We start from the raw sequence: 22,975 nt of genomic DNA, 5'->3' as shown, positions 1-22,975 counted from the left end.
GAGCTGTAAGGGAACAAAACCTGTACTAATGCAGACTTCCACAGATGCTTCTCTCATACACTTTTAGTATAAAATCTGTGTGTAAATCAGTATTGGTTTCAGAAAACATGAATGCCTGGTAATTGAATAGCCTTGTTCTGCTGCCTGGATCTCCTATACCATGAGCTCTGTGAGGAAGATTGTGCATCTATGTGCATGTGCTGGAGGAAAGGAAAGATACTGCAACCTTGGCTTGTTCATAAGTTTTACAAAAGTGTTAAGAGACGGATTCAACATCCTGATCCTCCAGCACTATACACAGAGGCTAGAAGAGCTAAAACAAGACCCTAGCTCTGCTGATAGAATTAGATCACCATCTTCCTGCTCTGTACCTTTCATATCTACATAACTGCAGTATATTTACGATATACTTTGACATAACTTTGTGTTATAGAAGGGAACATGCAGCAAACTAAACTGCTTTTGTCATAAACCCATCTACTGCTGTTCCACCCCACTCTCCCCTGCCCAAGAGGAAACTGAGACTTGGGGGTATAAAGGCTGTGATCCAGATCTGACTGAAGATGGAAAGGGGGCAGACTAGTGGCAATATGTCTTTTTGTTAATCTATCAATGGATGGAACAACAGTGCCCAGTCCAATCTTTGTACCCTTCTTAACCACCAGCACCTGGACTGCTATTATGCCAGCTGAGAGCACTGAGAACAGTATGGTTTACAAAAGACTCAAAATAATCAGAGGGCTCTGAATTATATTTCCTTAATCACTCACAAAGAGTGATTTTATGGGAAAAGGTCAAGAAACAAAGGTACAACCATTTGTTCTTTCTCTAAGGCCATGCTCAGCGATGCAAGGCTCCAATCTATCTTTAAATTTGCAATTACAGCTCAACTAAATTATGAAATCGGTTTGCCTAACCAGTTCACTCACTCTTCTTGGCAACTGAAACAAGCCATTTTCCATTAGTATCTCCCTATGATAACATGCTAGCATAAGATGTCTCTGTATGCGACTACAGCAACGATGCTGAGGCTTCTTTAGCTTTATCATTCCAATAGACAACATAACGACACAGGAGCTTTCTTCTCTAATGCCCTCGTGATTTTCAGCCAGCAGTTTCAGTCCTAAATATCTCAACATATCAAAGAGTTAATTCTCTCAAAGCACTGGCCATGCTTTTTCCCTGAGAATACTATTGCACTATGAGAATAATGATCTAAATATTTACTTAAACTGTTAATAGTTTTTATTGATGAAAATAGGCTTATTTGTTCCAGACTTGTTTACCTGCTTTCTCTACAAAAAAAAAATCTAGCTTCACGATGTCTTTTAGTAGAAGATTAAGTGAAGGATACAGGCAAAGTGGGGCATCTACATAAATAATTCTGTGTTATGAACCATTTAATAATTTGAGGTGCATATCACAGCATTTTGAAAAGTTTGGATCGGTGTTTTTTTGCACGCAGTTCTTACCATATCAAGGTGTTTTAAAGACATTAATGAAGTATTACAACATTCCTTTACTGGAAGATTATTGTCAATACTGCATCCTTTAAAAAGAAATAACGCTACCCAAGAGTATACAGTGAGTTGATGACGAGGGGAAAAAAAAGCACTGAGTCAAATTCCTCTGACTTATGTACTGAACCAACTTTAAAAAATGCATTTAAAATAAATACATATATTCATTTTCTAAATTTCAGGAGAACACACACAGTGATTTTGAAAAATAACCAATAATCTTCAGTATACCTGGTCAAACAGCAGCACATTTGTCGGACATATTTTGTTTTCCAATTAATTTTTTTGACTAATTTGAGTAATTTACTCACTGATTGTGCTTTTTATAGCACTTTTAATCAACTGACTTAATCTTTATTATTTTAATCTCTTAATCTATGCAGAGATAAAATCTCAAGGTGACTATTTAAAATGACCACTATGTGAACTGATACCACTGTGGAAGATATAAAATTCACGTGACCTATTCCCATGGGTCCTACCAGCCAGCTAGACATTACTGAGATATGTCAAAGTCAAAAGGAAAAATGCTTCCCCATCCATCTTTTTTATTTGCATGTGCTTACATAACTGCTTGCAGCATGTGCTTTGTGACCTGCGTATGTACAACAGTAATGGCTCCTCTTGTGTAGTGCACAGAAGCAATAAGCAGCGAACACCACCAGCGAGACTTTTCCTTCAGTAGATGATGGTAGAGGTCTGCACAGCTGAAGGCTCTTGATATTAACAGTACTACCACCACTTCAAACAACTTTTTAAAAAACACCTTCTGCTTTTACAAACAGGTACCATGGTCCTTATGTGCAAATGCTGTATAAGTCATACCTGCTATGGATTTGCTGTTGCACTAATGCACATAACGGAAGGAACTCAAGTAGCCAGTGCATACGTATGAAGGAAGAGCCAGAGATGGCATGACAGAAGCTAGAGACATGTTGCCAGCTACGTCACATGTTCACTGCAGAGTTCGACCCAGCTGCTGACAAAACAGACTTCCTATGCTCATCTGACACCGAGGTGACACCATGGATCCAACTTACAGATTTCTAGAATTTTCAAATTTTCATCCTTATTTACCAATAGGCAATTTTAAGCAATAGGCTGGATTAGTTAGTTGCACAGAAAAGAATAAAATTGTTCTAAGTACTACGGGTACTAGAAGTTTTAATTCTAAGTTTAAAACATGTATATTTTCCTTTTCAAAAAAAGTTAACAATACTAATGTCCCAGTCCTTGAGGACAGGTGCTGCAGTGAAACAAGCAGCAGAACTGGGAAAGAGGGAAGCGCACCCACACCAACTTTACCAGCCCACCTCAAAAGATGATGGGTTATATGCCGCCCACTGGAATCTCGTCAGATAAACAACCCAGCCAAATACTGCAAACATTGAGAAGGTGTTTTCTTCCCCCTCCCCTCCAGAAGTGCTTCTAGCACTTTGCTTCTTTGCTCTTTCTCTTGTGGCTTCACTGCCTGAGCCAGAGCAGTCCCTACCAGGATGCAGGATCTAACAGGGCAGGAATGTTGATTGACAAGTCTCTAAATGTACTAGAGGAGCCAGGAAAGCTGGTCTGCTGTCAGTTTTTCCTAAACAAATTTCACTCTAGCAGAGCAATATTCCAACAGACTGAGCACGAAAGCATACAAAGAATTTGCAGCTATGGATCTCAGAGAAAAAAAAAAGGGGGGAAAAAAAATATAGCTACTAAGATGGCCTTGATGAACCATTCAACCAATAAGCTGTAACACTTGAGGACCATTGAATGTCTTTTTATGGAAAAGAAAGGTCTTTCTCCCCAGTAGCCTTACTGCTATATGTTATTTCATATTTAGCTGCTAAAAAAACCTGTAACACTTATCTGGGCTACAACCAAAAAAATATGTATTCTAAATAAATGCGCCCTTCATAAGAATACTTCTCATTTTCAAAGTTCTTCAAGAATGAAATTTTCATGAAGCTTTATTAAAACCTTTTCAGCTGTAATTTCATACTAGTCCATATTAACCAGTCCAAAATATATTAAAAATGACATGTTTAGGACTGCTGAGCATTTACATGAGTCTGCAACAATAACACTGAAGAGCAGAAGAATTAGTTCAAACATTTCAGGGCTTAAATGTTAACAGTTATGTAAATATACAAAGAATTCTATTTTCCTCTGAATTGCAAGCAATCAAAACCCCAGTTGCTGAATGATGAAAGAAATGGGCCTGCTTGTTTCCAATTCGAGCAAGAAAATATCAACAAAAACACACAGCAAGTACAACTTTTAACATATCGCTCTGAATGGCTGGGTAGGCATTATAAAGCATCGCAACTGCAGCAATTCAGCAAGCTTTTTTGAAGGAAAGAGGGGAGAAATGCTAATCTGTTTCTAGAAATCAGCTATGTGATGTGTGCCTCCAATTAAGTGGGGTTCCCCGAGTGATCCAGCATCATTTGATGATATTGCTCAATGTGTCCTGATGTACCATGACACAAGCAGCAGAAACAAACTTCTCTGTTCCCACCACAGCCAAATACTTTTGACACCAGAGAGCCTTTTCATACTTCCCTTTAACCTGTTACTAAAATTTCAGCACAGCTTTAGTATGTACCCTGACAACCGTCCTCAGCACAGCAGGAAGAATATCACGCACCTATTCTGAAAAGGGTGTCTTCTTTGTAACTTAAATATAGAAAGATTTTCTCCATCTTCTTCTTTCAAAGAATTTCAGAAGAGATGTATAGAAACCTTACAAATTGACTGACAGCAAACAGAGACAACAAAAGGTAGAAGTCCCTAGATTTAAAATAGTTTTTAAAGTGGACCCATCAGGGTGAGAGTAGAGAGGAGATGTCATGCAACCCACTGATTTTGCCTGGTATTTGCTTGTATCACATAAGGAAAATAATGGACAGTGTTTGATTAAAGCCATACCTCTGGTCTATTATGAAGAACTGTTTAAGAAAACCAGTCAATTCTCTGTCGGGACTTCCTATGCAGTGGGAGTCAAGCTGGCTCCTTCAGAAGGCTGTGCCTGGGTGCCGGGCACCAGGGAAGCCCTCAAATTCAGCTCTGTGCCTGCCCAAGCCAGCTCCTACTGCACTGGAGCTCCATGGTGGATGGTGCATCAGAGCCACCCAAGCCATGAGTACGTGTCAGATCAACAGATTACTACTGCAGCCTCGAATAGGGCTCGAATAGTTCTCAGCCTCAAATAGTTCTCAGGGGCTATCAGACCTTCACTGAGCACAAAATCATTTTGTGTTGTCGTTTGTATGGACAAAGAATTAAAGAAAAAAAGTCTGCACCCTGAAGATCCAGCCTCCTTCAACATAGCCTGAAGTCTCCTGTGTCATGACAAACTAATTGCAACTGTTAAGGGAAGCCTGTTACTTTGGCTTTTTCCACTGTACATCCAAAAAACTGTGTTTGATTTTAAAGCACATACACTTACAAATACTGAGGGAATCAGCTACAAAGAGACCACACAAGCTGTTCCAGCCTTCCACAGAAGTCTGGGGTTTTTTTAAGCGTAAATACACAGCCACCTCTTCAGTTTGCCCTTTCATCTATTCTGAAACACTTCTTAACGCGCGCACGCGCGCGCACACACACACACACACACTTCCTTTCCTAACTAGCTGATCATATACAAGTTTTGGGTTTGTAGCTTTAAAGAACTAAAAAAGATGAAGGTAAAACACAACCTTGATCCTGGAACAGAAGTCAGCAAGGATATTGTGGGTGTCCCTCAAGTCACAGAGCTGGGAAGAAAGAAGTCTGTCCTGACCCTGTGTTGAAACCTGATCTAGTTAAAGAGGCACATGGATTACCATTTATAGCTTTTCTCAAGGGCTGGGTGAGGGGCAAGGAGAGTAGCAGACAGCTCTTGGTCTGCTGTCGGCAGACAGCAGCCTGGTCTGGCTGCATGAGCCACTAGCTGCCAGCAAGGTTAAAAAACATGCAGATGCCGGGCACCAAGGAAGGATGGTTTTCCTCCCCCTGTTGCAGTGCACCCTCCACACCACTGCTGTGTTAACCACCTCAAAAGCACACGTCTCTTCAGAAGAACAGCAGTACTGTTTGTTCACAGGCTGGGAAGAAAGAATAAAAGACTGGAGACCGGGGAAGAAAAGGCAGGCAAATTTTTGTCTGACCCTGCAGTTAATCCCCAAAATTGGTGAAGATACATTGATATGGCCATGCAAGGTACTGCTTTGCTCCCAAAACCAGCATGTACATAACAGTGTACGGTCCAGTTCTCTATGGCTGAACTGGCAATTACTCTTTGTGGTACCACGTTAATTTTGCCAACTAATGACCTGTCTCAAAGAACAAGGTAAATGTCTCCAAGCTGGAAATTTATGACACTGTGACAGAGAGGTGAGTCTCCTCCAAAAAGCTAGTCAGAGTCGGTTTCTCTCTCTTTCTCCATTACGGCAAAGGTAACAGCACAAGATTTTGCAACTATGAAAAAACAAAGAGCAGTCTCTATGCTAGTTTCTTCAACAAAAAAAAAATCAACCATAAAATCAGCCATTGCTCTCTAACAAAACTACAAGTATTGCCACTTTCACAAAAAAGCTTTCTGCAATACATTTTTGGTGTTCAGCCACTGTCTTGGTTAACTACACTTTTTCGGGAGTTGAAAACAAAAGCATCCCTATGCTCTCATTCAGGCCTATACAGAATGCAGGCACCATGAATTCACGAGCATGCCCAAGCAGGATACCTCCTCATCAGGCGTCCTTTGCTGTCTGACAGAACAGAGCAGCTATGCAAGCATGCCCCTGCCCACCAGAAAACCCCGAGCTTTCTTCCAGGCAGGATCAAACAAAACGGAGAATGCCCCACGAATGCTGGGAAGTCTGACCTTCCTCCCTTCCCCTCAGCCTTCACCGCTGAAGAAATATCCTAGCTGCATATGTAAACCAGCACTACGTATAAATGAAGTTAGTGGTTTTCACTGACAGAGTACCCATTACATAGGCAAAAATATCTCTTTAATACTATAAGAAGTGTAATTTGATATTCTTTTATCTAATTAAAATAATACAAATTCTCCACGTACAGAAATCAACAGCTCTAGAAAAAGGAACTGAACAGCATCCTCCATTTGTCTCCACTTGATCTAAAGGTCTGTTCTTACAGCTGGAAGGTTAAATTGTTCTGCAAGTCAGTTCATTCTTCATCCTATGGGCTAGGATGGCCAAAAAGGACACCAATTTCTGTCAGTCAAGGGCATGTTTTTTCTGAACCAGATACTTGTTCATAAGAAACTGGGATGAAATCCCAAAATTCGTATTTCCCTCAGGCCTCTAAAGGGCCATGAGATGCATTAACTTTCACCACAGAGTGATGAAAGAGAGAGGGGGCCACCACAGACCGAGGCTGGATTATGACCAGCAATTCTGCAGGGACAGATTCCTATTTCTGCTCCTTGGCCTACAAACTAGCTTTGTTTGATTTATTCTGAAATCTCTCTTATAAAGGAAACATGGAGAGAAAAATCAGCTGGTTTAGGTATAAACTCTATTCTTTTTTTATATCCCCCAAAACATCTGCATGGCCAGACTTGCAAATAAACACACATTTTCTGTTCTTTCCATTACAACACATTGTAGAAAATATAAACTTCTACTAATACATAGGCAAACATGACAAAACATAATGATGGAGACTGCTGAAACTAAGAGAACGGAAACAGATAATCATAGAATTGTAGAATATCTCAAGTTGGAAGGGACCCATAAGGATCATTGAGTCTAACTCCATGCTCCTCGCGGGACTACCTAAAACTAAATCAAATGACTAAGTGTCATCCAGATGCTCCTTGAACTCTGACAGACTTGGTGCTGTGACCACTTCCCTGGGGAGCCTGTTCCAGTGACTGACCACCCTCTCAGTGAAGAACCTTTTCCTCATGTCCAGTCTGAACTTCCCCTGATGCAGCTTCATTCCATTTCCTCATGTCCTATTGCTGGTCACCAGAGAGGAGATCAGCACCTTCCCCTCCACTGCCCCTCTTGAGGAAGTAGTAGATAAAGTAAGTTTAAAAATCTAGACTGATCCAGTACCACCCCCATGCTTATTTTTTATCAGTTCCTTTGATTTAGGGTGCTTGTGTCTACAACACCAAGAAATCTATGAACAGAGAGATGCTGTGCTCCCTCAAGAAGCAATATGCACATGTCCCACAGCAAAAGTAGGCAGGTAGGTTTTTAACTTAGTTAACACAAATATAAAACTGAAACAGCAGGACTCTGGCCTCTAAACATTCTGTGGCCTGAACTGACAGAGAAAACTGCTCAGACAACACGGAAAAAACGATTTGGGAACATTACTTCACGGAATAATGTCTTTCTGCTTTTCCAATGTAATTCAGAAAATTTCAACCAGTTCTGAAGAGATGAACTTTGGAGCTCATCTCATGGATCCAGCTGGGATAACCAATCTTCAAAATACCTGTCTGCAGCTTGCATTTATGCAGCTGTTCGCTGCATGCATGCATTGGTTTAGAGATAAAAACAGGAAACACCAACATGAGAAACCATTCTCTTGCTCACCTCCTCTACACAAAGGACCATTGCTATGAATTTCCTGTAAGGATTCTTGCATGCAGAGAAGAACATATGGAGGGGAGGATACACGCTGCCTGCAACACCAGAGAGCAAAGCTCACTGAGAAGGGTAAAGCAGGGAAAGATGGCATGTGTTCATTCCATCCTTGCCTCTGTAGTTTCACTTGGTTATAAAAGCATTTGCAAGCACAGTTACAGTGGGGAAATCTGTAAATGAGACTTAGATCCCACTGCCTTTCAGTGAATTATAAGGGCCCTTCATCTTCACAAACAGATGCTTCTGAATATTTTACCTTGCAAATGGAAGTTTTTACATTGCCATGCAAACCGATTAACCCAAGCACTTGGAGGTATGCCAACCATCCAAGTTCAAGTCTCTAGGCAGTGCAGGTCTCAGGTCAGATATTGGATTAGAATCAAAACTGGCCCATCAAAATTTTGGATTACAGTGCTCAGAGCACAAGTACGATGGCTGCCTGCTGTGACACCTTCAGGGCCGAGCTGGCAGGACTAGCACCACTCTGCTTTCAGCTGAGACAGATTTGTTGAGTCTCCAGGCTGAAGATTTCTTAGAAAGGTGAAAGGGAAGTTTGGCTTTTGAGGTTTATACACCAGCTCTTGCAGCAGATATTCTTCTCTTCGATGAGATTACAATGTCTCATTCCTCCCACTCTCCTCCCCCCTAAAATGCAAGGATATTCATTAAGCAACAGGTAACCATAATGCACAACACACCCTGCCACACTACACACAACGCTTGTCTAGCAGCAATCATCTCCACCTTCAGCTTACCTGTTTTATGCACTGCAGCCGGTCATTGGTCTGCTGTATGTGCCTGTCCATAGAATTCATTTTGATTGTCTCCACTTTCTTCTACCTGAAAGCCATTAAAATCCTTCAATCTGCAAGACAAAAAGGACAGTAAAGATCACTGAGCACAGTCCATGCACTTCTACCACCTAAACAATCAAGCAGAGCTGCTTGCAAGAAACCCCTGAGCACACTGCGATGTAAAATAATAATAATCCCAATAACATGGACGGTCTGGGTTTTGCAAGGTCAAGGGCATGGGGATTCTTCCTAATCTTTCTCTAAGAGAAAATACCTCCCATAAATATTAAATGAATCAAATATGGAAAAGTATTATGGCCAAAAGTAATACAAAATGAGTGTTATGAAGACGCTGGATTTCTGTATTGAAAATAAAAGCAACAGGTATACTTTGCACTCTCCTCCAACTAGCAGATCTATTTAACGAGCCCTTGAAATGGCCGAGATGACAGTGAGTGAAGGACTGGGATTCACAACTCAACCAAGACTTTCAGAATGACTAATAGTTCTAGATGCACAACCTACGTACATGGAAGAGGCCTGATGTTCAGACCAAAGGGCTGAGCAGTTCCTGCCTTCTAGAAAAATTGGGTTTTTTAAGGTATCCATAGCTGAACAAACTACTTGTTACTTCTGGAAAACCATGTCCTGCACTCTTTAGGCCCATCTCTAACAAACTGTGTAACTTAAGGCACATTAGAACTTCCCTGTGACTTTAAAAAAATCTAGAAAATAGAAATGAAGGCTCAGAGTGGTGTTAGGAGATTTAATTCATGTTGCTACAGCTGTATAAAATTATCAAATGAAAACTGGCAACAAGTTATGATGATCTAAAGAGCAAACCCGCAGTCCCCTAAGCCCACCACTGATGCTCATCATGCTGAGTTATGTTTGTGGATACAGCTTAGTACACACTGGTGCCATCAAGATGAGCCCTGCTCCGTGTATTCATTAACTCTTTTTCAGAGCCATGCTTTACATCATACTCCATGATCACGCGTAAGTAGCTCTTTGTCAGGATAACGGTATGTGTCTGGAATCAAGAACAACGCCTGCAAGAGGGGGAAACAGTAGGTGTAAATCAGCATGCACGCATCATGCTGAACTCACCATTTACCTCTCCCTTATCCCTGTATTCAGACTGGGGTAAGGGGTCAGCTATAGCACAAAACAGCTCTACCGATCTGAAAGGCAGGAATGGCCAAAATGCCACCCAAACTTGCACCAAGAGCAAGACACTAAAAGCACAAGTAAGCGTAAGTAAGCCTCCTGGTGTGGGCATGGTTTGCATTTCACTGGGCCCCTTCCACCCATTGCCCCCCTCTGGCCTTGCCTTATAGTTTTACTATAGTGGCAGAACAGCAGATCATGACGACAGAAACCAACAACTGATCAACAGTTTCAGTTCATAATTCATATTACCAAAGGGTTTGCACTGTGACTCCTACTTATTTATGTTTTAAGTACAACTGCATGAGACTCCAGCCTGTACTTAATAAGCCGAGCAGTTTTAAGTGCTTTTTTCTAGAATTCACTTCTCAGGGGCAGAGAGATGTTCACACATACATGTGTGAAACTCTGCTGTTTCAATCACTTTCATGGCATCTAAAATGGAAATGAAACCATAGATGTTGCACCTTGGAACATGAAAACAGTCTTTGCCTACAAATTCCCGTATCCTTTTACTGTGACAGAGCGGTACAGTCTGAGAAGTTGCATCCTCACGTTCACGAACAGGGAGCGGGCACAGATTCAGAAATGTATGCCAAAATACTGTATTTATATAAAACTTCATACTAGCACAAGCAAGGTCCCGGACTCACACAGAAACCTCTCCCTCATGAACCTCTTCAGTGGCACTGAGCAGTTTGTTATTCAGAGAGCTGTCCATAACAACTCTCTTTTCCACTCCGTACATACATATAAGAGAGCAAATTTTTCAGATAGTTGTTTGGTTAGAGAAGCCGGCTGCTCACCACTCCTACTACACGTGACTCAACATCTCTTCAGTTAAAGCACCTCTCCAAGTCCAGCCTGTCCATACTCAACTCCCAGAAGGAAGAGTGTTCCCTGTGGTGGGAACGCTGACTGCACAGCTGTCACGGCAAGACAGACTCCAGACCACAGCATCCGCGTGTGTCCCACACCCCCCAAGCCGCCTGAGATTTCTGTACCTAGCTGATAATGTTCTTCCATGGCTCCTGCTGGATTAGACTCAGGGAAAGAAATCTTTTTTGCTAGACAGCTAAATGAGGTCTTACAACAGCAGCTCAAGCTCCTCATCTCCACACTCTAGACACAAGAGGGTTCAATAAAGCACTCCTGTCAATAAATTATAATACTCATGAAATGGAAAAGCCAGTTTTACATACAAGTATTATCGTTTGATTATGCCACTGCCACCTTCTCAATAGCAAATGCCATCCAAAGGTCCTTTAGCAAATGTAAATTGATATATTTTATTAAAAACGAATAACACAGTCTTATCTGCCTGTAAGACCCCCAAACAGACCTCAGTAGTCATGAAGTTTAATCTCGCAGTGGACAGCAGAGGTATTTATCAAGAGATAAGCTAGCCCAGACTTGACACCACTTCAGCAGTGATCCATCTTACAAGCTGGGACACATTATCTGCATTTTAATTGAACATCAGGACAGATGGAGAAGGGCATGCTGAAAACAAATGTATACATGCACATAGCTTTTTGTTGAAATATTTGAAGAAATGCAAACTCTTTTTTTTGTTTGTTTTTTTTAAAGAAGTCAGGACATTTTTGCTTAATGAACCAGTAAGCAAAATACCATATTTCTGGTTGACTTTGTAACACAATTTTGTCTATTTTAGCATTACCTATTTAACCTCTTCAGTGCCATACAGCCACATAGAGAAACTGAGAGCCAAGTTGAAGAGAGTATCTATCCCAAGCAACAGATACATAAACATACTCTATACTGCCAGGAAACACAATTCTCAAGTAAAGCCAGAGACACCAGCACTCAGACTCATGGCTAGTGGCATCAGGAGCTGCCTCTGGTGTTACTGGCAATATACTTCAGGGCTGGGAGACTGCAGAGAGATTTTACACAGATGACGACAACAACTTGCATTCACATCCTGTCACTCATGCTATCAAACGAACGGATTTATGAACCGTACATATAATACCACCCCAATTCTCTGCTTTCCAGTTAACCATAAACAAAATCGAAGGTTGCTATCAGCTACCTGAAGCACAGCTGACTATTGTACTCGTCCAAATGGTCATTTCTCCCATACGGCATAGCTTCTCAAAGCCCGTTTGGAAAAGCAGAGGGCAGAGCGCACAGAACTAACTTGCATGACTGAGCAAGAGCCCAATGAGGCTCTTGGAGGCAGGACTGGGAGCACAGACCCCTGCTCTCCTACACAGACATGCCGTACAATTTCTGTCATAAACTGATCAAATTCAGTCTCAAAAATAGTTCTGCTTTTAACACCCAATGGCTCCCATTGAAAAGCGCTCTCTGACTCTCACCCTTCCCCTAGTAGCTAGAAGTTTTTTCACTTCCACCCTCAACTCCACTTGTTCTCACATCACTAGTGCTCTCTAGCTAAAACAGTCTTTGCCCTGCCAGGCTCCCTCCACCTCTTCCCCCTCACTGCATGGACAGACACCCACCAGCCCTTTACCGCCGCCGGTTTGCTACTTTCACCAGCCCAAGCTCACATATTCTCTTCTGGTCAAGAGAAGCCTCTCCATCCACTAACTCCCCTGGGACAGTAAACATTTGTTGCACGAACCGAACAGCCAAAATTGTACATATGAAGCCTCACCACATACAAGGACATTAACACTTTGTACTTGAAATATCCTGCCTCACCCCCCCCAAGACTCATTTTTACCTTCCTCTCAGATACATCAGAAGAGCATCAAATAGAATAATTTTTGCAGTCAGCATACTGGCTCTAAGTCAATTCTGCTATAAAAAACATGGAACTCATTAGTGGGAAACCATTATTATCTGGAAATTATTCTTTCATAGGCCTCAGCAAGAATTAAAAGATTAAACGTGGAAAATTAAAATTATCATATGGATCTGAAGTTTTACCAATGCAGAATAAGAATTTTGACACCAGACCATTTTGCCTGGAAAAATACCAGCAGAATTAAATTTCCAGTAACTATACCTACTATAGAGGTACTGCTGTACACTGGTCTCGCTCCCCACGTGCACATCCACACCCTGAAATTTTAAAAAACGCCCTTTCTGTTGATCTCATGCTGTTTTAAAAGTAGTAGCGAGATCACCTTACTCGAAAATAATAGTGCTTAAGCTACAGAAAGGTTGGCAGGGCCAAATAAGAGCAGATTTCTATTTGGTTAAGTGCAGAGTGCTTATCAGGTCACAAGCGAAAATGACTTTGCAGGGTCCCTCGCTAGCCTCTGGTGTACCCGCATTAGAAACCGTGCTAAGATTCAGGCGCTGCAAGCAGCTCAAGAGACAGCAGGGGATGTTGCTGATCGGGATTAAGGGTACTGGCAGAATGGGAAAGAGAAGGGAATTTTACTTAGTGCTTCGTAACAAATCTCCTCTGTTTGGTGCACACATTAGCCAGAAAGGTTGTATGCTACTGCTTTATATGCTAACTCCATCCAAAAGGATAAACAAAGAAAAAAGAAGTGTTCCTAGCACCTTCTGGTAATTTGGCAATAAAAAGCCCCATTCTTCTGCTGCCTTTTCTGAGGTAAAGACCCAATCTCTCCCTCTTAAGAAAAAAAAAAAAAGAAAAAAAAAAATTATGTGAATTATTCTTTGCCTTTCTTCTTCCTCCCCTCTAGCATGTGAGTTTATAGCCCTAGGCAGTAATTAAAGAGCTCTCATTTACATATTTATGATGTCTCAAAAATGGAGAATGTGTTTTTTTAAAGGAACAGATGTATCGACCTGTTAGACTTTTTTTTAACCCTAAACATACTGAATCTTTTTTCTTAAACTATTACTACAAGACCCTCTTCAATATTGAAAAAAGAATGAAATTATGTAGTAGCTATAAGAAATAGAATTTCACAAGCTTCTGCTCCACTCTGTGTTGGTTGAAAGTTCAAGTTAGGAGTCTGCAATTATTGTATCAGATACTGGACTTCCAGTAACACATTTAAGAAGAGCAATTTAGTAAAACATGGTCCCTACCAGTTCCTAAGGCAGCCTAAACAGCCTCTTAAATAAATAAATAAATAAATAAATAAAATATTTCAGCACTGCTTCAAAACACTGACATATCTAAAATTGTACTGCAGTTTGAAAGTAACTGTGCTTTCAGTTCTGCTCTGGGATGAGCTCTACTCACGGCCAGGGCTGCCATCCACAGCAAGAGCTCTGCCACCCCAGGACCAATGGACTGCGGAAACCTGCTCACCTGTAGCCAAGGGAGACCTGAATCACCAACTGAAACAGGCCGGACCTTCTCCCTGACATTAGAGAGGCTCCTCACGCGGTGCTTTTTGCTGTTCCTCCCCTCCCACATGCTTTCTTCCCTCACTGCTGGGCAGAAACAGAAGTAGAGCAGAGCTCACTGGAAACATGTCACCTGCTGCCTGGCCGAGGGTAGTGCAGGCCCCACAGCCTGACCAAGCCTAAGCACTGCCACCCACCCCTCGCCTGAGCAAGAGAGTGCCATTTCTTCAGAAATCAAGTTTTTAGCAAATAAGCTTTCCACCAGAAAGCCATTTTGAGAGCAGAGAAAGAAAGGCAGACCTTCCAAGGAGACAGGCAAGGCAGGGAAATGGCTGCTGTGAGAGGTGTCAGAGGGCCAGCAGCACCAAGTTACACTGGGTTTCCGTTTCCACAGGGGACGAGCACACTGCCAGCCACCCTTTGGGGACGTGTGGCTGCTATAATTAACAAGATCTAATTTGGAGCCACTTTGAATCACTCAACAGGAGAAGGACATGAAAAAAAGACACAGGAAAAACCCGTATCAGTCAAGAAATTCCTTTTTTAACATTATTGAGTAGGTGAGAGGAAGAAAAGAAGAAAACTGTTCCCTGAGCAGGAATTCAACATCGCAGTTTTCAAACATCTCTCTTTCCTTCCCAGGCCCATTCCACCATAGAACAGAAGTTGGTTAATACTGTTTATTCAATCAGCTAAGACTAATAATTTCCTGCTTGTCTCCAGTGTGCTGAGGGTTGTACGAGAGGGCAGACAATTTTTATCTAATAAGTGACTTTGATCAAGCAACAAGCCGAGCTAGAGCGAGGACAGGAGAGGACTGCACTGGCTCACGACTCCAGGAGAGTGCGGGGCAGGGAGGCCGAGGCCACAGGCCCGCGGCGCCGAGGCGGCGGGCGGGGCCCGCAGCAGCGTTGCCGCCAGCTGGGCGGGAAGCACCAAGCGAGGGCTCAGGCAGGTGGCGGGCACTGCGGGCCGGGCCGGGCCGTGAGGGGAAGCCGGGGCCGCGGAGCTCGCTCCCCACCGCGCCGACAGAGGGCGCCGCAGGGCCGCGCCGCCGCCCGCCCGCCCGCCGCGGGGCGCTGGGCCCGCCCGCCGCCGCCCTGAGGGAGCGCGGGGCCCGCCGTGCCCGGGGCGGAGGCCGCCGCCGGGCCCTCGCCTGCCGCTGAAAAGCCGCGTTCCGTCGCCTGAAAGCACGGATCCTTGAGGAGACGGGTCAGGAACAGCCCAGCAGCTCTCGGGAGCCTGTCAGCTCCAATGATAAATTTAAGAAACATCAGTTCCCTTAGCACCCGGTCCTGGTGGTAAAATGTGGCAGTCAGAGACAAAAGCCATCTAATTCCACTCGACGTTTTCCTCAACATTAAACATCTTTTAAAAAGTTGTTTCTTGAACTATCAGAACATACCTCTGTATGTACACACAGATTAATACTATTAATCGCATATAATCGCATGAATTCTCCTTTTCAGTAGTAGGCTAGTACCCTCCTGCAGCATAGCAAAAAACCCGCAACACACAGACCTGTAGGCAGATCTCAAAATACAAAGGTACAATGAAGCTTAGCATGTATGCATTTACACAGGCACAGATGCACAGGCGTAAGTCCTCACACAGTAGTAAAAGGTCTTTAAGTCTGCTTTTCAATACGAGAATTTTCAAAGATGCTCTTAAAAGATTATTTTCTGGAAAAAGTTTAATATCTATCCATGACAACTATTTCATTTCCCCTGCTAGATATGGTACTAAAAAAAAAAGTAAAAAACGTCAGGTGAAAGGCCATTTTAATCATTAAACACTTGAAAAAGGAAGTTGTTTTAATAAAGCTTTATTTACCATAAGCTGCTAAATAGCTACTGCTGTTGGCTTTGAGCTATTAAAAAGGGCCAGATGTGAGACAAAGCAGCGTTTGTTATGCTGGGTGAGGAAGAATAGATATTTGTGCTGTGCTGCTTTCCATTGTTGCTCTACAAATGTGCAGTAATCCCCAGAAGACTTTCTATCATCTTTGACTGCGAGAGGGGGAAAGCAAGCGAGCGTGCGTGCGCTGCCAGCAGGCACAGCTTCAGCGAGGTGGGAGCGGGTTCTTGTAATTTATGGTGGCTTGAGCTGCAAGGGCTGGCAGTTTTGTCGGGTTTAAGGAAGCTGTTTCCGCAGCCGTGTGCTTGGGAACATTTTTATATACAGAGCCTATTACATGCAGGCATGAACAGCCAGCCGGATACACACAAAAGCAAACCCACACATGCTTTTGAAAAAAAGACAGCATGACAGCTTGCATAAGCAAGCCTGCTGGACTCCTCTGGGAGGAGGAGCGGCGGTGTGCAGAAGTTGTTCTATCATGAAGCACATCTGCAGCCTGATTACAAAAGCAAAGGTAGTAGGGCCAGCCGGCAGCGCACACACAGCACTGGGATATGACCTATGCTTAAGTATAGACATAAAAATGTAAAAAAACCCCACTGTATGAGTGTGGTATCACAGGGACATAAAAATATCACATCTCTAGCTAAGGAGAGTGCTCCTTCGAGCTTGGACAAGTTGGTCACCGGCCAGCGCTAACCATAAAGCACACGAACTGCCTCCTGCACTGGCAGCCCTCACCTCCAGCCCGCTGGCTGAAATGACTGGTTTCTTCAGACCGAGAGCAGCATCTGCAGATCCCAGCTTCAGGTAATTGCCCTGCTGCATGCTTATATTACAAGGTTGGTTTCCCTGCATTCCACCCAGCTCCTAGTGTCATCAGCTCTGTCAGCTTGTTATCTTTGGGGAGAGCAAGGAGGCAAAAGGACATTGCAGTTTAAAACAGCAAGAGGTAATAACACAAAATTAAAGGCAAAAGTGCGTAGAAGTGTGCTCCTGGGGAGCCAGGGCTGACAGAGCTGCTGTAGTGCTCTCAGAGGCTTCACACACTCCAATATAGACAGATCTGCTAGAACAAACATTGACAGTTCCACAGCAGAATCCACTGATCCAGTGGTTTATTAAATGTACTGTAGCTTGCAGGTAAGAAATGCTAATCCTCATCGGGACAGCTACAAGCAAATGAGCCATCCCTAAAAGCTTGCAGGGTTGCACTCAAATCATTTCATAACCAGTGTCCCTGATCACTCATACAACAATGCTGTTAAAAAACCCTCCCTGATAAATTGCAAATTCCTAAACTGAGATAGAATCTAGCATCTCTTCCCACCTTTTGGGCTCAGTGGAAGGATTGCAGAGGAAATCAGGTGAGCATAAGAACTGAAAAGGATTTGCATTCTGGCATGTGATGCTCGCTTATTTACCTAATGAAAGCTCATTTCTTTCAGAGGTTCTGTGGTAAGATGTAAAGTATTTGTTGAAAATTCTTTGTGTTTGCCTACCAAATACTGCAATACGCATGAAGTGTTGCTAACATCATCTGGCTTACATGCGTTCTGGGGGCTGAGCCTACAGAGTTGCTACAAAGAATGTATACGAACTGTAAACTTTTTCCTGCTCTTGCTAGACATTTATCAGCTACTAAGAATGCCAGCTGGTTTGGACATATTAATCCAAGTTATTTGCTTAAAACCTGAACGATGAGCTACAGAAGACAACCTAATATGAGCATTTTCTAAAGGTCTAGAGGAAACAGTAACAACCCAATCAACTGTACGAAGATGGTCTCAGAAGCAGGAGAAAAGAAAGATAGAGGAGAGATGCCAATAGCAGCAAATATTTTTAACAATTTAACAATAACCTATCAAAAAGTGAAGATGCTATTTTGTATTTGGTATGCTCCAACAACATCTCTCTTGAACAAGACAGCCTGCTATATAACAGAGGTCAAAACCTCTTGGGCCAGCCCAAAGAAACACTCCTAGCAAGAAACATCTCAAGCCCACTGTGAATTAGAAATGAGAAGGGATTTGCATTCTGAAACCGAATGCACTCTTACTTATTTGATGAAACTAGGCATGTTTTGGAAGTTGAACTGTAGCATTTGAAGGAAATTGCTGAGTTCTTCTTGTGATACTGTATCATCACAACTTAGATTCTGTTGCCACCCAGTAATGAGGAAAGAATGTAACAATCCCCCATCCCCAAACTATACTGAACCCAATAAAGGAATGAGGATAGACTGGGACTCATTTTTTTCCAGTAAGTTTACATTGTGAAGAAGGCATACAGTCAAAGTACATGGTAATTTCTCTTTATGGTCTATAAACATAAGATTTACTCACCTTTTCTTTCATCCTATGAGAACTAAGAAACTGCTCCCAAGACCAATGATTTCTGGTAAGCCACTCCTTTGGAGAAAATCACTCAGGGAGAGGGAAGGAGAGGAGGAAGAAAAGCAGCATTACCTCAATCAAAAAAGTCTCTAGAGAACTGAGCAACTGAATAGCTGCTTTGGGACGCAGGCTCTAACAACTTTGACATCTGCCATTTTCCTGGCCTGTTCTGATGAAATGTAAGTAAAGATTTACCCAACTTTCCAGAATGGAAGCAAGATAAATTCCAGGAGGACCAGCAAAACCTGTAAAGGCTAAATATAGCTGAAGAAATAAGGTAGAAATTCGATGGCTGTGATTTTTTGTAGCCAGAGAAACAAGAGTAGTCGCTGGCAGCCAAATTGTATTTTCTGCACTGCTTTCAGTGGCTACCCAAATGTGGCTTCTCTCAAACTCTCCACTTATTTTGAATTATGACAATTTAGTGCTGGGGGGTGCCATTTCTTTAAAATAATTTAAACTAAAGACATTGGACATCTAGACACAACAAAACTACAGTTTTGGTGAGCTCTATAGTCTATTTTATCATCTTCATTTTAAGGCAGCTGATTGGCAATCCATCTATATTAGTCCTTCTGGACCTGTAGAATACATGCTAAAAACCAAAGTATTTGGTTTTATTGAACTGTCCTGCGGACAAACATCCAATATTTCAAGTCACTACCAAATCCTAAATTATAGGAAACCTTGCTGACAGTCTGGGTAAAATGATCCAGGATTGGACAAGCGAAGCAAATGACTGTGTATCCCTCAAGGAAAACTTTTTCGTACATACGCAGTGATGCATTGTGTGAACCCAATATATTGGGAAGCTTGAAATGTGACTGCTATTTTTGTTAGTCTCAACAGCTAATACTCAAGCACCTGAAACACAACCAAAGTGACAGATCCGTTGCTACTGAAACTTTATGAAGAAGCCCAGAAATATTGACACCCTATAGTTGATTTTGAAAACAATATAATTTAAAAACTAGTCCCAACTGCAGGGCCTTCATTCCAATAAAGTCAAAGCTGCACACATCCCTACTATTTGACTATCTATAATGTAGTTGTTGCTTTTCCTGTTTTCTACGTGCCCATAATTCCAGTAAGGTGGAAATTCTTTTAGACACCTAGATCACAAAACACTGCAGGAGCTTTACACAGCAAAGTCTGCTGCCTTCAAGAAAGATTTTAACTGAAACACCCGTGATCATCTGCACTGTCCCATTCTGTTTTCTCACTATCTTATCCCTTGAGAGGACCTTTATATCTAGAAACTGGTCTTTGAGAATCGCCAGTGTCCCAGACCTACTTTACAGGCCAATAAAGAGAATTTTACACTTACCATGAAATAAGTTTCATTTTACCAAAAATCTTAACAGACAATTCAGTTTTCAAAGGTTTGATGAATTCCATGGTTAAAGATCTGTCACCTGCTCAGTTCACAAACCTCCTGGGATAATCAGGAACAGATTTCAGTAGCATTTCTTCTGAGAGTACAGATCTCTGTTAGCTGTACCTCCACTAGGTCTCTCACCCTCAGGTGATAGCACGAGCAAAGCTGAAATGGCATTTGGCAGAATACAACACAGATACCAAGCAGGTGTTTTAAAATCCTCTCAAGTATTTGAAAGCAGCAACTATACAAACGCTAAATTGGGCCTGAACAAAAGCTACCGCGATGGGAAAGAGTAGGGATCAATGTGGTATCCTCTGTTAAGAAGAGGAAGGCACAGTTCCCATCATCACTGCTGTTTTGGCTGGAACAGACCAGGAACAAGTCTGACAACTTATGAGTGACAACTGTCTTACAAACTGAAGCAGGCAGACTTCCCATTTTTGTTACAGACAATGTAAACAGAAACACTATTGCTAATGAATTATTTACAGTGCAGTCCATAAATTAAGACACCTAGACTGTCTTGTGTTTTTCATACCACTGTCATTATTACAAAGTATCTGCCCAGAAGCTTTTTCCCATAACTGCAGGGCAAAGTCAGTCTTGTGAACAGAGACCTGAGCTCTTCTCCTGACTAACCACCACGAAACACTTCACTTCTTCAGCTCCTTTGGCTTTCCAATTACATTGAGAGCTCCTCAGGGTAGATGCTATCTCCACCAAATACACATAAAGTGCCTAACACAAATCACAATTCAGACTGGGGCTACCACATGCTAGTTTAATATAAACAATGAAAAGTGATATAATAAAATCTTTAATGTATGTACTACTATAAGTTAAGGATAAAACACCTAATATTACCCTTCCTGCAATTTCAAGACAAAATTTCCAACGCTCAGCCAGACTTCCAAACATAGAATTAAATTAACCTGATAAACTTACACTGTACATCCAGATCACATCTGGATAAAGGCAGTTTAAGTCCAGACGGCATTTTCTTTTCTTCTACTCCCATACTTCCTTTCTTATTTTTTGTTTAAGTGGTTATTACCACACAGTGTAACAGACCTCAAAAAGCTACACACTTTTCTTCTTTGTTCCCAACGGCAACACTACAGACTTCGGAGGTCAGCTTTATAGCCTTCAAGTTTTTCTGATTAGACGTACTCTGGAGCGACTTTCATTCTGATCAAACATGACGTGCTGGCGACACACATACAAAGCTGGCAGAGCAGCCGTGCAGCAAGGCCTTCAGCAGGCAGGAGCAGGTGTAATGTCTTATTTGAAACAAGGCATGGCTCCCCCAAAAAGGAAACAAGTATCCCCTTTGAAAAGATTCTGATGAACTCAAGGAGAGCCATGTTGTGACAACTTCAAACCTTGCAGAGAATAAAACTGCTTCTATCCAACTTCTCCTCGTTCTTTACTCTTGACTTTTGTCATCCTTGAGTGGCTGCATTTTGGCACCTTTTTTCCCCTGAGTAACTGGGGTTCATTAAATCTGAAATTTGGAGGGACATCTTTTGAAAGATGTTTCATTTTTTAAAAAGCCTAGCTGCCCTCTATGCCACATTACAGGATTAAAAAGGTTCCTGCCTACTGCATGGCTAATCCAAGCAGGGATATAAAAGGAAAGGGCAGGCTGGCACAAAACAGGCTGTGCTGCGGGAGCAGCCCGTTCGCTCCTGTCCCATCTGGGACAAGGGAACCGATTCAGACAGTTAGTACCAGATGTGAGAGGTTTTTTTTTTTTTCTGATTTTGCTTCTCTTGACATAAATCAAGCCATGAAGAAGGAGTTATGTAGTAAACAGCAGCTCTTCCTTCCCAACCAAAAACCATCTCACTAACTTGAACTACTTCAAATTAAGGACTTCTTTGAGCCATCCTTTCCTACGTTTTCCATAGGCCAAAAATTGAACCTGGCTCCACTGTCCTTTATAACACATTCAGACACTCACCAGTCCTAGATAAGGAAATTCCTACTCTTACCTTTCTATGCTCTCTGTCTATCAGCTGGTTAAGAGTTAGGCAGTCGTAGTTCTTCCTCCTCAGGTGATGGTGGTATTCAAAAAGTCAGACAGTAAACTACTAAATAATGCAGTGCTCTATCTTCTATCTCTACACTTCTCAGCTTATACTTTTGCCTTTCCGACTGTACAAAGCATAAGCAGCAGGCAAACACCTATGTAAATGTCTTCTACCAACAGCTGACTTCTTGGCTATTGGCAAACAGCAAAGCAGCAACAATTAAACAAGTCCTTAAGTTAGCTGCAGGCAAATAAGAATAATGTTAAAAGAAAAGTCTAGGAGAACAAAACTCACCAACCTTTTTACAGGTTGCCAGAAATACTGCAGATGTACAGGCAAATGGGATATCTATAACACGAGACATGACAAAATACAATCTCCTCCTACTTCTATGAAATACCATGGGAGAAGGCATGACTTTTCAGTTCTTTTCAATTACTACTTCTCCTCTTGAGAAGAATGAGAATTATTTGACAACCTTCTCTTTTTCTTACCAGCTCAAATACAGAGGTATTACTGTAATACTAGGTATTATGACCATCCGTATGGCAGGACAAAATCAGGGCATGAACCCTTTCTTGACTCCAGAAGGTTTTGTTCAGAAAGGAAGCTGTATGTGCAAGCAAAAAGTAAGCCACATTATGCGCAGACAGAACCCTAACTGGAAGAATTGGGGACCTGAGCCTGCCCAGAAAGACACAAAAAGATGTGGATTGAAAGTCAATTGTATCAGCAAGCAAGGGGAAAAAAATATAAAATAAAAAAAGACCCTGCCACAAAGTTTGTAGAGTGTAAATTAAGCGAAGTTAATCACTTTCCTTTGCAATCATTAAAGCATTATAAAGATCTTTGTAACATTTTTAGTAAAAAGATCAGTGTTTACTAATCACCTACCCTAATTCAATCTTAAGCTCATTAACAATAAACAAACAAATAAATGGAAACCCTACAAT

The 22,975-nt window shown here is 42.0% G+C and overlaps 1 protein-coding gene across 1 annotated transcript in view; it reads right to left on the bottom strand.

Moving 5' to 3' along the window:
* ZMIZ1 (zinc finger MIZ-type containing 1) overlaps nt 1–22,975 on the bottom strand; it is a 309,751-nt gene that overhangs the window by 154,398 nt on the left and 132,378 nt on the right. The window contains exon 3 of the mRNA XM_050898815.1: nt 8,878–8,987. Within this exon, the coding sequence (XP_050754772.1) occupies nt 8,878–8,937 (60 nt within the window). The 5' untranslated portion in view covers nt 8,938–8,987. The remainder of the gene's footprint in view (nt 1–8,877; nt 8,988–22,975) is intronic.

This window comes from Gymnogyps californianus, chromosome 6, assembly GCF_018139145.2.
Source record: "Gymnogyps californianus isolate 813 chromosome 6, ASM1813914v2, whole genome shotgun sequence".
Lineage (NCBI taxonomy): Eukaryota > Metazoa > Chordata > Aves > Accipitriformes > Cathartidae > Gymnogyps > Gymnogyps californianus.
Note: the sequence above shows the minus strand (reverse complement) of the source record. Positions and strands in the feature narration are given on the sequence as shown.